At 46.4% G+C, this 14,757-nt stretch overlaps 2 protein-coding genes across 2 annotated transcripts; both read left to right on the forward strand.

Moving 5' to 3' along the window:
• Window positions 1-2,553: 2,553 nt before the first annotated feature.
• On the forward strand, window positions 2,554-4,277 carry LOC123183117 (F-box protein SKIP23). Its single transcript, XM_044595856.1, has 2 exons — window positions 2,554-2,664; window positions 2,900-4,277. Exon 2 carries the CDS (start codon window positions 2,905-2,907, stop codon window positions 4,162-4,164), a length of 1,260 nt encoding a protein of 419 aa, XP_044451791.1. The 5' UTR covers window positions 2,554-2,664; window positions 2,900-2,904; the 3' UTR covers window positions 4,165-4,277.
• A 1,756-nt stretch (window positions 4,278-6,033) lies between these two features.
• Window positions 6,034-7,936, forward strand: LOC123183118 (F-box protein At2g26160). Its single transcript, XM_044595857.1, has 2 exons — window positions 6,034-6,155; window positions 6,335-7,936. Exon 2 carries the CDS (start codon window positions 6,340-6,342, stop codon window positions 7,564-7,566), a length of 1,227 nt encoding a protein of 408 aa, XP_044451792.1. The 5' UTR covers window positions 6,034-6,155; window positions 6,335-6,339; the 3' UTR covers window positions 7,567-7,936.
• The last annotated feature ends 6,821 nt before the right edge of the window (window positions 7,937-14,757 follow it).

The raw sequence follows: 14,757 nt of genomic DNA on the forward strand, positions 1-14,757 counted from the left end.
GGAAATAAATAATAACTTTATTATTGCCTCTAGGGTAAATTTCCTTCAGAAATCCCCCCCCCCCCCGTCGGATTCCCCGGGTTGGATTGAATTCTTCTAGCTTGCTTATATTGAAAAGCACACAAAAAACTGTTGATACCAACCCCATTACTAAAGTAATCCAAGATGGTGCAAACACCAGCTTGGTTGACGAGGATACCAATAAGGGGTAGCCTCATCACAGAGCCTACATTCATATAGACATAGGGCACATGCATCAGGTGGCCCTAGAAAAAAAAATCATACCAAGCATACCATCTACTCGGACAACATCCAGCTCAACATTACTCGGACAACATCACCCATCTAGTCGGACGATGTCTATGTCACCACTACCCGGATGATCATCTACCCAGCCGTATAACCTACTCCGACATACAAAGGGCAACAGTCAACAAGGCTGTTGAAGCATCACCTTCGTAGTGGATATTAATGACGGTTTCATAGTGTGGGTTGACGTAATTCTCCATTTGTAACGTACTAGGTGAGAGGATGGAACACTCTATATAAGTCACCCCTCACCACTACGCTCAGGGGCCAGCCCTCACACACTCTCTCTCATTTCCTCCATCTCTCTCTCAAATTCTCTCACATACTCCTTGTAACCCGTTCATACGAAGATCAAGGAAAACCTCTCCGGAGCATGAGACTTAGGGTTGTTATCTCCACCGTGAAAAGCTCGAACTCGTTAAAAAACACTCGTGTCACCTGTTTGCATTTCGATAGACCACGCTCCTTTATACTACCCCTCTTTTACTGTCGGAATCGTTCCCACGACATTAGTCATTGTTTCCTTTAAATAATTACATTTTCATAAGGGAGCAACTATAATAGAATAACCCTTGTGATGAAAGAATACAAAAAGTCAACTTGGGCCATATTTTTTAAGTTTTGGAACTCGTCGGTGTAAGTTTTAGAACTTCTTGGTGCAAGTTTTGTAACGTGCATTTGTGCCATCCATATCTAATCCAACAACGGAACGGCCCATTCAAGTTTTTTTTCCATTCTTTCACCACAAAAGGTTGTTTCTACAGGAATCGTTCACTGTTATCATATCCAACTTAAGAGCACAAAATCTGTTTTTATTTGCCTTGTTTCATTTCATACAATGCAGACATTCTTAAGTAGAGACAATATTATCCGTGATGAAATGACCAGGAACAATGCAGAATGTTTTTCTGATATGATGGCAGGAAGGATTATCTTCAAACGATTGGAGACCACCTCCGAAGCATTTTTGCTCCTACAAGGAAGCAATATACGCGTTGTTGGCAAGCATTGTTTAATATGCACCTATGATATTTTCTACATCGACATCTTGGCTGAGTCGGCGTCCATGATACAAAATGCTGCACATCCACACCATTATTTTCACCATGCATCTCGTGCCAGCGAGCCTAGAAGAAACCATTGCCAAGTGTCGACGAGTCAGGTCACCATTCATTTGACATGTCCTAGACCAACAGGGGCGGATACACTGTTGCTGGCACCGACGAGGCGATAGCAACACATACACGTCCATGTCTGATGAAGTCAGGGAATCACATGATTGGGCACCAACGAGGTGAAAATTATCCCCTTCATTGGTTACATCAACATGGCGACAACACAGTGATTGGGTATCCATGAAACAGAAGGCACCCACACAAATATTTTAAAATGTCACATGCATATGGATGAGCAATCCAACACACGACGATCATCAATGCGGTTTAATTGGAGGTATATTGTGGGCTCGATCTTGCAGATATAATTAACCGGATGCATGATAGTCCTTGAACGCGACAGATAAGGCAAAAGGGATAAACTTCTATGGGAGCATTAACATGTATTCTGACAATGCAATAGTGTTTTATAAAATACTGGATTCCCGTGCATACATGTGCCCATTTGTTATTTTTCTACATGTTTATTTATTCATTTTGTTGCTTTACTTAAACAAGCGGCACACCATAATTTATTTACTACTAGTTGGTATTACAAAACATTCTCCTTAAAAGGGGAGCGGCGTCTCTCCTTTTAGCGAAACGCTGATCCATTGTCTTTTACACGCTGGAATGGTGATAACTGATCTCTGGACGATGTTCATATGATGAAGACTTTGTCTCGCCGATCTATGTGAGTTTCTAATATGGTTCGCAAAGCTTTTCGGAGACAATCTAGGCTTATGCAAGATTTCTGGCTAAAGATGATGACAAGGAGAGGTTTGTTCGTTTTCCCTTTCTATCACATTGTCTTTTTATAACCCCTTGTATCACACTTCTCTACTTGATTAGATATCAGATTCAGACTCAGTTCAATTCTCTGAATGACATATGCGAAATGACACTTTTGCTTCTTATTTTTAAGCAGAAAATGACACTTTTTTAATCATAAATAAATGACTAGGGAGTTCTTTTAGTGAATCTTGGAGGCCGGAAATGGCAATCAGCAAGAACTGCGGGCTCAGGGTAAGGGCCCGGCCCATACGTCCACGTGGTGGCTGGGCCTGGGCTGCACAGATCCACACAGTTACACTCACTTGGTCGCACCATCCCGTTCGGGCATCCACACTCCACTCCCGCACGGGTACGGCAGCAGCAACAGGAGTAGCAGCCTACCACCGGCGTCCCGCGCGAACGGCAGGTCGGTCCCCGCTCCGGCACCGGGACGGCGCTGGTCTCTCTGGCATCCGCCTATTCCCTCTCTTCACCCCCCTTCCGCCTTCCTCCGCTCATCGCTCAGGGTCAAGGGGTTTCCGCCTCTGCTCCCGCAGTGTCCGCCGGCCACGCACGCCAGTTGTTCGACGCATTGCCTCTGCGCAGCTAAAAATGTTGATGTGCCATCATTCTTCGTTGATGATGCCGTTTCTTCTTTGCAGGACCGATGGAAGCAGAGAACAAGCCGCACTCGCAGCCACCGCCATCGTGGTCAGACCTGCCGCTGGACCTAGCAGGCCTGGTGCTCCGCCTTCTCCCCGGGTACGCCGACCGCGCCCGCTTCGCCGCGGTGTGCCCGCAATGGCGTGCCGCCGCAAGGCAGCAGCTCCGGACCCCATCACTGCCCCTGCTCGTTCTCCCCGACGGCACCTTCTACAGCCTCCCCTATGAAGAGCCTTTCTGCTTCCCGGGCTGCGGCTTCGCTGGGTACAAGAGTGCCTGCGGAAGCTGGCTTGTCTTCCCCCGCGATGATGGGTGCTTCCTTGTCAACCCTTTCTCCAGGGCCACCATGACACTCCCTCCTCTCTCCAGCGTCCGACTCCGGCCTCCAAGTGCAGTCGCTAAATGGTCATATGAGCATGGGTCAAAATTTGCCGTCCCCTACACTACATGGATGCATATCAATGACTCAGAGAAGCTGCACATAATTAAGCTAATCCTGTGCTCGCCAAACCTTGTTGCCGCACTAGTTGGCGTTGAGCACACCAGTCAGATCCTAATGTGCCAGCCAGGGGCCTTGTCGTGGTCGGTACGCGCGTGCGACAAGTGTAGGGATTTTGAAGACATGATATTCTACCAAGGAAAGCTCTATGTCCTTACCGATAACGAGAACCTCCTTGTGGTGAACATCAGCAACGACCAAGGCACCGGTGATCCACAGGTTTCTCGGATTGGAAGAGTCATCAAAGGCAATGGTGAGCGCTGCTACATGGGTGGTCTCAGGTTGTACCATGTGATGCAAGACGAGAACTCTATGCCCGTCATGCCCCTCAAAAAGATCTATCTGGTTGAATCACGTGGCGCGTTACTGATGGTATGCAGGAAGATTTGGTGCCAGGTTCCTGAACCTAAACCTGGAGTGAGGGGTAAAGTTGTTGCTGGACAGAACAAGTTTGAGGTATTTGAGGCTGACTTCGAGCATTCACGGTGGATCAAGGTGTCGGACGTGGGGGATGACCAGGTGCTATTTCTAGGGCGAAGGTGCTCCAGGGCCGTGTCCGTGTCTCGGTACGGTTTGTTGGGCAATCGCATCTTCTTCTTGGATGATGACGACGAGTATCGTATAGACTACTATTACAACGAGGAGAATACATCATGCAGCGCCTATGACATGCGACTCGGCAGCGTCTCTTCCCCTCATCCAATGATCTCCTGGAAGCGCCGCATTGAGACACGTCTGGCAGCATGGCTCTTTCCTCAGGACTGAAGTCAAGGTGTTATATTGTTGTTGGGTTGTGGCTATACAAGCTGCTCCCATGTTATCTGACCATGCTAAAGATTTCGTCCAGTGTTTATTTTGCAATCTGGTCACATGTTATCTATCCAATTGGTATGTATGGCGGTTGGTAAGGTGTTTGCTGGTCCCATGCAAACCGTGAAATACATTGGTATTTAACTTGCTTACCCTGTTAGTTGCGATGTATCATCAATTGTCTGAACTTTATATGGTGGTTACTATGCAACCTGTTAACTGTATTGGTTTTCAATCAGTATTACGGTTGTTGCTGTACCTATAAAGATCCTAAAATACATCTATCTGAATCATGTAGTGACAGTCTTTTTTTGTTCATGTAATTTGGCATGGTGATCTGGAGTATCTGGACTCCCTATAGTAACTAACTCTGGAGTGGTAGATTTGTTTTGCAAGTTGCTCATTTTTTATGATATTTAACTTGTGATGAACCTTGTGCGGTTAGTGTGGTTTGATTGAATTTGGAGATGCAGTCGGTGTTCCGGGGTAGTTTCATCTGTGCGGTCGCAGTAAATTTTCTTGTCCCCTTCACTGGTCGAAGCCGACATAAATTGAAATTGATATTTTGCTCGAGGGTTGTTTTGCACTGCATCTGGGAGCATCTTGTGCACTCATGCGTTTGTTTTTCAACACATATGTCCAGAAAATAGTATTTGAGAGAGATACTGTCACCCCAGTAGACTGATTCCATAACCCTGCAAAATATATTAAACTTGGAGCATGATCTGATTAGCTAATTGTTTTCCAGTAATGTTTGCTCGGACTTCTGAACTCACATTTGATATCCACTCTTTGCAAAATGGATCTCTCTTGCTAGGCGAGCCCAGCAAGCATCTCTTTCTTGGAGTTTCGTTTTGTTTTAGCTTTTCTTGGTCTTGCTTTTCTTTCCCTGTATTTTCATTTTCTTAATTCTGTAAATTTATATGCACGTGTGTTTCTTTTATTTTTATTTTTAGTAGTTACTTTATTCCATCTGTTCTTATCCTTTTAAGGAATTTTTCTTCTTCTTTTTGTCCCATCGACAGGCGAAAATCCTATTGCCACTCATTGTGTTGAATATGCATGGCCAACATAATTTTGTATTGTCATGGGGCCGAGCCATTTTAGCTAGGGTGGGATTTTTTTATTTTTTATTTTTGATTTATTCTCCTCCTATTTTTTATGTATTTCATAAATTAATTTATTGGGGTTTCCCTTTTTGTTCATTTTTCTTTAATTCCTTTACTGTTATTTTTATTTTCAGGTCGCTAAAATTTGTATTTATGTTTTTCTGCATCCTTTTCTATTTTTATGAATTAAACATGTATACGTATATTTATCTAATGCATAGAATATTTTTCCTACTAATGAGTATATATTTAGGCATTTTTTAAAATAGTGATATCTTTGGATAGTGGATATATTTAGTTATTTTTATCATATTGTACATTTATATCCATCGAAACAATTTTTTTCCAGCGGAGTTTTATTTGTCCATGTGTTCCTGAAAAAATATACACATCACGTTTGTAAATTGTTTTGAATAGTAAACGAATTTATACGAAATTTAATATGCACCATCTTTGCATTCCATGAACCTTTATTTTTCTATAAAACGAATTAAAACTATTCATAGATTTCATGGAGTAGTCCGTAGTGGAGTCTCTAAAAAGACTTATATTTTGGAACGGAGGGAGTAGTTTTATGTTAAGTTGAAGACGGCCACGTCCGTTTCAAACGTTTAATCGAATGGGAAATAAATCCCCCGCAAAAAAAAGAAAAGAATGGGAAATACAGGTTGGCTGGGCCTGGCTTGACTTGGTCACCCGCTCCCGTTCGGGCTTCCCCACTGCACTCCCTCAAAAAACAAAAAGAAAAAAAGAACTCCACTCGCACAGCGGCGAGAGCGGCGAGCTGCTCACCGGCGCGGACGGCCAATCGACCCCGCTCCCGGCGCGATCTCTCCGGTACCCACCTCTTCCTTCTCCCCTCATCGTCCGGCGTACTCTTTTGCTCGCTCACCGGAGTTCTCTTCCCTGCTCCCGCCGCGTCCGCTAGCTATGCATGCCAGGTGTTCGACGTATTGCTTGCCGGGTCTGGGACTGGTTGCGATGTACGATAACATGGTCTTGTTGCTTTTCCGCAGGACTGATGGAAGCAGACAAGAAACCACGCTCGCAGCCCCGGTCACCGTGGTCAGACCTCCCGCTGGACATAGGGGGCGTGGTGTTCAGCAGGCTCCCCCGGTACGCTGACCGCGCCGCCTTTGCTCTGGTGTGCCCGCAGTGGCGTGACGCCGCGAGGCGGCAGGTCCTGACCCTGCCACTGCCACTGCCGGTGCTCGCGCTCCCAGACGGCACCTTCTACAGCATCTTCTACCCTAAGCTCTATTCCTTCCCTGGCTGCGGCTTCGCGGGGTACGAGAGTGTCTGTGACAGCTGGCTCGTCTTCCCACGTGACGACGGCTGCTTCCTGGTCAATCCATTCTCCAGGGCCAGCTTCATGCTCCCTGCTCTCTCCAGTGTCCGACTCCTGCCTCCAAATGCAGTCGCTAAGTGGTCACTCGAGGATGGGTCACAAGTTGCTGACCCTTACATCACATGGATGCATATCAATACATCGGAAAAGCTGCACATAAGTAAGCTACTCCTGTGCTCGCCAAACCTTGTTGCTGCACTGGTTGGCATTGGACACACCAGCCAGATTCTGATGTGCCAGCCAGGGGCCTCGTCGTGGTCAGTGCGTGCTTACGATCAGTGTAAGGGGTTCGAAGACATGGCATTCTACCAGGGAAAGCTCTACACCATTGCCAATGACGAGAACCTCCTTGTGGTGAACATCAGCCAGGACCATAGCACCGGCGATCCACAGGTTTCTCGGATTGGACAAATCATCAAGGGTGAGCCATGGTATCCAGCTGTGTTTGAGGACGACACTATGTGCTGCAAGAAGCTTTACCTGGTTGAATCGCATGGGGTGTTGCTGATGGCACGAAGGACGATCATGTGCCGGGTACCTGGACCTGGAGCGGTGCCTATTGAAGTTGCTGGACTGACTGGGTTTGAGGTTTACAAGGCCGACTTTGAGCATTCACGGTGGGTCAAGGTATCGACCGTGGGGGATGACCAACTGCTGTTTCTAGGGCGAAGGTGCTCCAGGGCCATGTCTGTGTCTCAGTACGGGTTGCCCGGTGATTATATCCTCTTCTTGGATGATGATGAGGAGAATCGTATGGACTACTGCTACGACAGGGAGAACACTTCTTTCGGCGCCTATAAATTGGGATCCGACGGTGTCCTTTTCCCTCATCCCTATATTTCCTGGAAGCTTTGCGATGAGATGCGTCTGGCTGCATGGCTCTTCCCTCGGGACCCATGAGAATGAGTCATAATGCTATATATATGCAAGCTGCTCCCAGGTTATCTGGCCATGCTATAAATGTTGTTGTTCCAGGGTTATTTTGCAACCTGCTCATAGGTTATCTATCTGACGGTGGTATATATATATGGTGGTTGGTATAGTGTTCACTGGTTTACCTACAAGACGTGAAATGCGTTAGTAGTATTGCTACTATCTATCTGAACTTTGTTACTCTGTTTAGTGTTGTTTGTTAATCAGCGCTTGTCTGAAGTTATCATGGTGGTTTTTGATTAGTAACGTGGCCTATGAAAGATCTTAAAACGCACCACCGCTTATCTGAATCATTGTCACTGTGGTCTCTCTCTTTTTCTTTCTTTCCTTTTTTGCGATTAATTGGCATGGTGGTCTTTTTTTGGCTGAAATTGCTACAGTACCTTGTAAGGTGCGTTTGATTTGATTTGAGATTCAGCTAGTCAGTGCTCCGGAAATATTTTATCTGTGCAATTGCAGTTAATTTATTGCTCCCTTCACCGAGTGATAGTGACAAAATGGAATTGCCATACCTGACAGCCACCTTTTTCGTGCTGTGATTTCAAAAGCACGAAGTTTATTTTTCCCGCAAAAAAAGCATGATGTTTATTTGAGTGGCTACTTATGAACCCAGTGATGCTAAAATGGATATGCCTGGAACAGAGAGGGGTGCAGTGCCATTAGAATGAACTGTAGGTGTTGTTTGCACTGCGCCAGAGAGCATCTGGTGCATGTCTCCTCTGCTTATTTCATACTCCCTCCGTCCAAAATTATCGTGTCTTAGATTTATCTAGATACAGTTGTATCTAACACATCTAAGACAAGTAATTTGGAACGGAGGGAGTACTCTTAGATTTCTATTTCTACAATTGTGTCCAAAGGATAATAGTTTTGTAACTTTTGTTACCCCAGTACACGCAGACCATAACCCTGCAGAACAAATTAAACTTGGAACAGGATCAGACCAGCTAAGTGATTTCCAGTGCCTCTCTAGCCATGTTTCCAGGAAACATGTTAAATATGTATGCACACCTGGACCTAGATTTATTAACATTCCGGCAATCGCATCTTCTTCTTGGATGATGACGACGAGTATCGTATGGACTACTATTACAACAAGGAGAACACATCATGCGGCGCCTATGACATGCGACTCAGCGCGTCTCTTCCCCTCATCCAATGATTTCCTGGAAGCGCCGCATTGAGACACGTCTGGCAGCATGGCTCTTTCCTCAGGACTGAGGTGAAGGTGTTATATTGTTGTTGGGTTGTGGCCATACAAGCTGCTCTCATGTTATCTGACCATGCTATAGATGTTGTCCAGTGTTTATTTTGCAATCTGGTCACATGGTATATCTATCTGACTGGTATGTATGGCGGTTGCTAGTGTGTTTTGGTGGTCCCATGCAAGCCGTGAAATACGTTGGTATTTAACTTGATTACCCTGTCAGTTGTGATGTATCGTCAATCGTCAGTTGTCTGAACTTAATACTATGTTGCTATGTATCGTCAACATGTTAAATGTATTGGTTTTCAATCAATACCGCGGTTGTTGCTCTGCCTATAAAGATCTTAAAATACATCTATCTAAATCATGTACTGATGGTCCCTTTTTTTCATGTGATTTCTCAGGTGATGTCGACTCCCTGTAGTAACTAACTCTGGAGTGGTAGATTTGTTTTGCAAGTTGCTCATTTTTTATGATATTTAACTTGTGATGAACCTTGTGCGGTTGCGCTTCTAGTGTAGTTTGATTGAATTTGGGGATTCAGTCACTGGTCCGGGGTGGTTTCATCTGTGCATTCGCAGTTATTTTTTTTGTCTCCTTCACAGGTCGAAGCCAACATAAATTGAAATTGATATATTTGCTCCAGGGTTGTTTTACACTGCATCTGGTACACTCATGCGTTTGTTTTTCTACACACGTGTCCAGAAAATAATAATACAGAGAGATACTGTTACCCCAGTAGACGGATTCCATAGCCCTGCAAAATATATTAAACTTGGAGCATGATCTGTTTAGCTAAGTGATTTCCAGTACCTATCTGGTCATGTTTGCCGGGAAGCTTCTGAACTCACGTTTGATATCCGCTCTTGCTAGGCGAGCCCAGCAAGCATCTCTTTCTTGGGAGTTTCGTTTTTGGTTTTTGCTTCTTCTTCATCTTGCTTTTCTTTCTCTGTATTTTACATTTTTTTCAATTCTGTAAATTTATATCCATTTGTGTTTATTTTTAGTAGTTACTTTATTCTACCTTTTTTTCTTGTCCTTTTATAAGGAACTTTTCTTCTTCTTTTTATCCCGTCGCCAGGTGAAAATCCTATTGGCTCACACTCGTTGTGTGGAATAAGCATGGCCAACATAATTTTGTATTGCCATGGGCCCGACCAATTTTAGCTAGGGTGGGACTTTGTTCTTTGTTTCTTATTTTTGCAATTTATTTTCTTCTTTTTATGGATTTCATAAATGGTAATGCTAACCGGCGAATGTTCGCTAAGAAGGAACTCTCAGGGAATGCACTCGCAACCACTTGATCGGGGATCAAACGATGACAGGCTTTGGAAAATATTGCCTTCTCTAGGAAGGAATTTCCATGCTTGTCTGGACAAATTGCCATCCCCTACAACTAAAATGTCATAGAAATCGTTCGCAAATGACATCCTCCCAGCGAACGTTCCCAGTTAATAGGGTCCTTTTCATAAATTAATTAATTTGGTTTTCCCTTTTGTTCGTTTTTTCTTTAATTCCTTCACTGTTTTTTTAATTTTCTGGTTGATCAATTTGTTCTTTATGTTTTCTGCATAATTTTCTATTTTTAATGAATTAGACATGTATAAATATATTTATTTTATGCATAGAATATTTTTCCTACTAATGAACATATCTTTACAAAAATTTAAAAATATTGATATCTATGGATAGTGGAATTTATTTAACTATTTTATAATACTTTACATTTTATATCAATCGTAATAATGTTTTTGCGCAGAGTTTTATTTGTCCATGTGCGTCCGAAAAAATATTCACATCACATTTGTAAATTTTCTCGAATACTAAAAATGTTTTATACAAAATTTTAGTGTTGCACCATCTTTGCATTCCATGAACCTGTTTTTTTCAAGTCTCGAGCTTACAGAAGTAATACAATCGACATTGGAACTCGAAGAAAAACATCTGAAAACGAAGTCTCTTTTTATTTGAAGTTGATGAAGACGGCCACGAATGAGAAATAAACAAGAACTATATTTTCCTATATTTTGTCTTTTTAGGGGTACTACATTTTTTCTGAAATGCCCGCTGGCTGAGCGCTGGGCTGCACTCACTTGGTCACCCGGCGCCGTTCGGGCTCCACACTGCACTCCCACCGTAGGGTGAAGTCTATTTTAAACCTTGAAGTTGTACTGCTCGTCGGAATTGAACCCTCATCTTTAAATCCCTGAAGTATGTACCCTGTAGTCACTTATCCCGGTCAATCTGGACCCTAGACCAGTTTGGTGCACTGGGAAAAGAAACATCCCGACCGGGATTAAAGTCTACCTCTCACTTACACCCTTACCCCGCATGTCAGATCCATCCTTCATTCCCAACCGCTCCCCTCTCTCTCCTGAAATCAGCGCAGGCACCTGAACGCCACCAACACGGCGGAACAGCGACGCGCGCCTCAGGGGTCATCGACGGATAATGGCGTGTAGTCACGCGACCCAGGCGCCACGGCAGGTGTTCACCCTCAGCATTGTCAATTGTCATGGCCTCATGGGCATCACGGTGCCGGAGCCGAGCAAGTGCCACGCGAAGACGGGCTTGCAGTCGTATCCTTGCTTGCGAAGCAGGTTCCGCAGCTTCGTCCTTGCCGTCTGCGGCTTCAATCTCACTGCACGTGAGCAGCCGCAGTTCGTGGCCACCATGCTCGCCAACGCGGCTGAGCTCACGGCACAGTGCCGGGGGCGGCCAAGAGACGGGATCAGTTGCAGACGCACAGCGCCATGGACGCGCTCTGCCCATGCCCGAGCGGCCACACGCTGGCCCCCGTGAAACCCCCGCAGCACGCGTCGCAGGTGATGGTGGCGTGTCTGCGTTGTGCGATCATATCATCAAGCCAAGATCGATTAAGTTGCTTAGCACGTACTATGAGCGTTTGGTGCTAGATAGTTTAGCTACTGCTTATCCAGGCACCCAGCTTTGCGCCACCGGCCACCGCGTGAGCGTGTCCGCGTTGGAGCTTGTCCTCCGTATTACCTACTACAGCCGGCCGCGGGGAGGTCCTATACGCGCTCCTCGCCGAAGGCCTCGTCTCAACCGTGGCGGCTCAACGGACAGATGCACCGCGGCATGCCCTGCAGCTAGCCCGTCACGATGCACGAAGACACAGCTATCGCGATAGAGAGATTCAGGTAGAGAAGATGAATATAACATGTAGACCTGTGCAGTCAATGGGATCAGAGTGATCCCGGCCGGGAAAGTTGATTTCCTAGTGCGTCAAACTGGTCTAGGCAGGTTCAGGGTTAGATTGACCGGGATCCGTGAATACAGGGTACAAATTTCAGGGATTTGAAGGTGAGGGTTCATATGCGACCGGCTCTACAATCTCAAGGTTTTAAACAGACTTCACTCCCCACCGTACAGCGGCGGCCGGCGGGCCGGGTACCCACCGGCGCGACGCGGACGGCCAATCCACCATTCGACCCCTGCTGCCGGCGCGATCTCTCCGGTACCACCTCTTCCTTCTCCCCTCATATCCCGGCCTACTCTTCTGCTCGCTCACTGGAGCTTTCTTCGCTGCTCCCGCCGTGTCCGCTGGGTATGCACGCCAGGTGTTCGACGAATTGCTTGGCGCGTTTGGGGTGGTTGCGATGTTCGAAGTACGATAGCATTCGATGATGTTGTTGCTTCTTTGCAGGAATGATGGCAGCAGACAAGAAACCACACCCGCAGCCACAGTCGTCGTGGTCAGACCTCCCGCTGGACATAGTAGGCCTTGTTCTCAGCCTGCTCCCCGAGTACGCCGACCGTGCCGTCTTTGTGCGGTGTGCCCGCACTGGCGTGCGGCCGCGAGGCAGCAGCTCGTGCCCCCGCCACTGCCTCTTCTCGCGCTCCCAGACGGCACCTTCTACAGCATCTTGTACCCTAGGCTCTATTCCTTCCCTGGTTGCGGCTTCGCAGGGTACGAGAGTGTCTGTGGCAGCTGGCTCGTCTTCCCACGTGACGACGGGTGCTTCCTGGTCAATCCATTCTCCAGGGCGACCGTCACGCTCCCTGCTCTCTCCTGCGTCCGACTCCGTCCTTCAAATGCAGTCGCTAAGTGGTCACTCGAGGATGGGTCAAAAGTTGCCGACCCTTACATCACATGGATGCATATCAATACATCGGAAAAGCTGCACATAAGTAAGCTAATCCCGTGCTCGCCAAACCTTGTTGCTGCACTGGTTGGCATTGGACACACCAGCCAGATTCTACTGTGCCAGCCAGGGGCCTCGTCGTGGTCAGTGCGTGCTTACGATCAGTGTAAGGGGTTCGAAGACATGGCGTTCTACCAGGGCAAGCTCTACGCCATTGCCAATGACGAGAACCTCCTTGTGGTGAACATCAGCCAGGACCATAGCACCGGCGATCCACAGGTTTCTCGGATTGGACAAATCATCAAGGGTGAGCCATGGTATCCAGTTGTGTTGGAAGACAACACTATGCCCTGCAAGAAGCTCTACCTGGTTGAATCGCATGGGGCACTGCTGATGGTACGAAGGGCAATTTGGTGCCGGGTACCTGGACCTGGAGTGCCTGGTGAAGTTATTGCTGGAGTGAGCGGGTTTGAGGTTTTCAAGGCCGACTTTGAGCATTCACGGTGGGTCAAGGTGTCAACCATGGGGGATGACCAAGTGCTGTTTCTAGGGCGAAGGTGCTCCAGGGCCATTTCTGTGTCTCAGTACGGGCTGTCGGGTGATTATATCTTCTTCTTGGATGATGATGAGGATAATCGCATAGAGTATGCCTATGATGAGGAGAACACTTCTTTCGGCGTCTATTCCATGAGATTCCGCAGCATCCGTTCCGGTGCTCCAAATATTTCCTGGAAGCGTTACATCACATGGATGCATATCATTACATCAGATTCTAATCTGCCAGCCAGGGGCATTGTCGTGGTCAGTGCGTGCTTATGATCAGTGTAAGAGGTTCGAAGACATGGCATTCTACCAGGGAAAGCTCTATGCCATTGCTGATGACGAGAACCTCCTTGTGGTGAACATCAACGAGGACCAGATCACTGGGGATCCACAGGTTTCTCGGATTGGACAAGCCATCAAGGGTGAGCCATGGTATCCAGCTGTGTTTGAGGACTACACTATGCGCTGCAAGAAGCTTTACCTGGTTGAATCGCATGGGGTGTTGATGATGGCACGAGGACGATCTTGTGCCGTGTACCTGGACCTGGAGTGCGCGGTGAAGTTGTTGCTGGACTGAGCGGCTTTGAGGTTTTCAAGGCTGACTTTGAACATTCACGGTGGGTCAAGGTGTCAACTGTGGGGGCTGACCAAGTGTTGTTTCTAGGGCGAAGGTGCTCCAGGGCCATGTCTGTGTCTCTGTGCGGATTGTCGGGTGATTGTATCTTCTTCTTGGATGATGATGAGGAGAATCGTATGGACTACTGCTACAACAAGGAGAGCACTTATTTCTGCTTCTTTGAAATGAGATCCAACGATGTCTATTCCGCTCATCCAAATATTTCCTCGAAGCGTTGTGATGAGATGCGTCTGGCTGCATGGCTCTTCCCTCAGGACTGATGAGAATGTGTCATAGTATTATTTATATGCAGCTGCCCTCTGCAGGTTATTTATATTTAGATGTTGTTCCGGGGTTATTCTGCAACCAGCTCATAGGTTATCTATCTGACCGTCGTATGTATGGTGGTTGGTATAGTCAGTGGTTTTCCTACAAGCCATGAAATTCATTAGTAGTATTACCTGTATTTTTCTAAACTTTGTTACTTTGTTAAGTGCTATTAATCAGTGCCTGCCTGAACTTATTATGGTGACTACCACTGCTATGGTAGTTTTCAATTGGTAATGTGGTTTTTGCTGTGCCTATGAAAGATCTTAAAATGCATCACTGCTTATCTGAATCTTTGTCACTGTGGTCTACCTCATTTCTTTCTTTCTTTCTTTGAAAGATCGAGGATGTCGCCGGGG

The sequence above is a fragment of the Triticum aestivum genome, chromosome 1D, assembly GCF_018294505.1.
Source record: "Triticum aestivum cultivar Chinese Spring chromosome 1D, IWGSC CS RefSeq v2.1, whole genome shotgun sequence".
NCBI lineage: Eukaryota > Viridiplantae > Streptophyta > Magnoliopsida > Poales > Poaceae > Triticum > Triticum aestivum.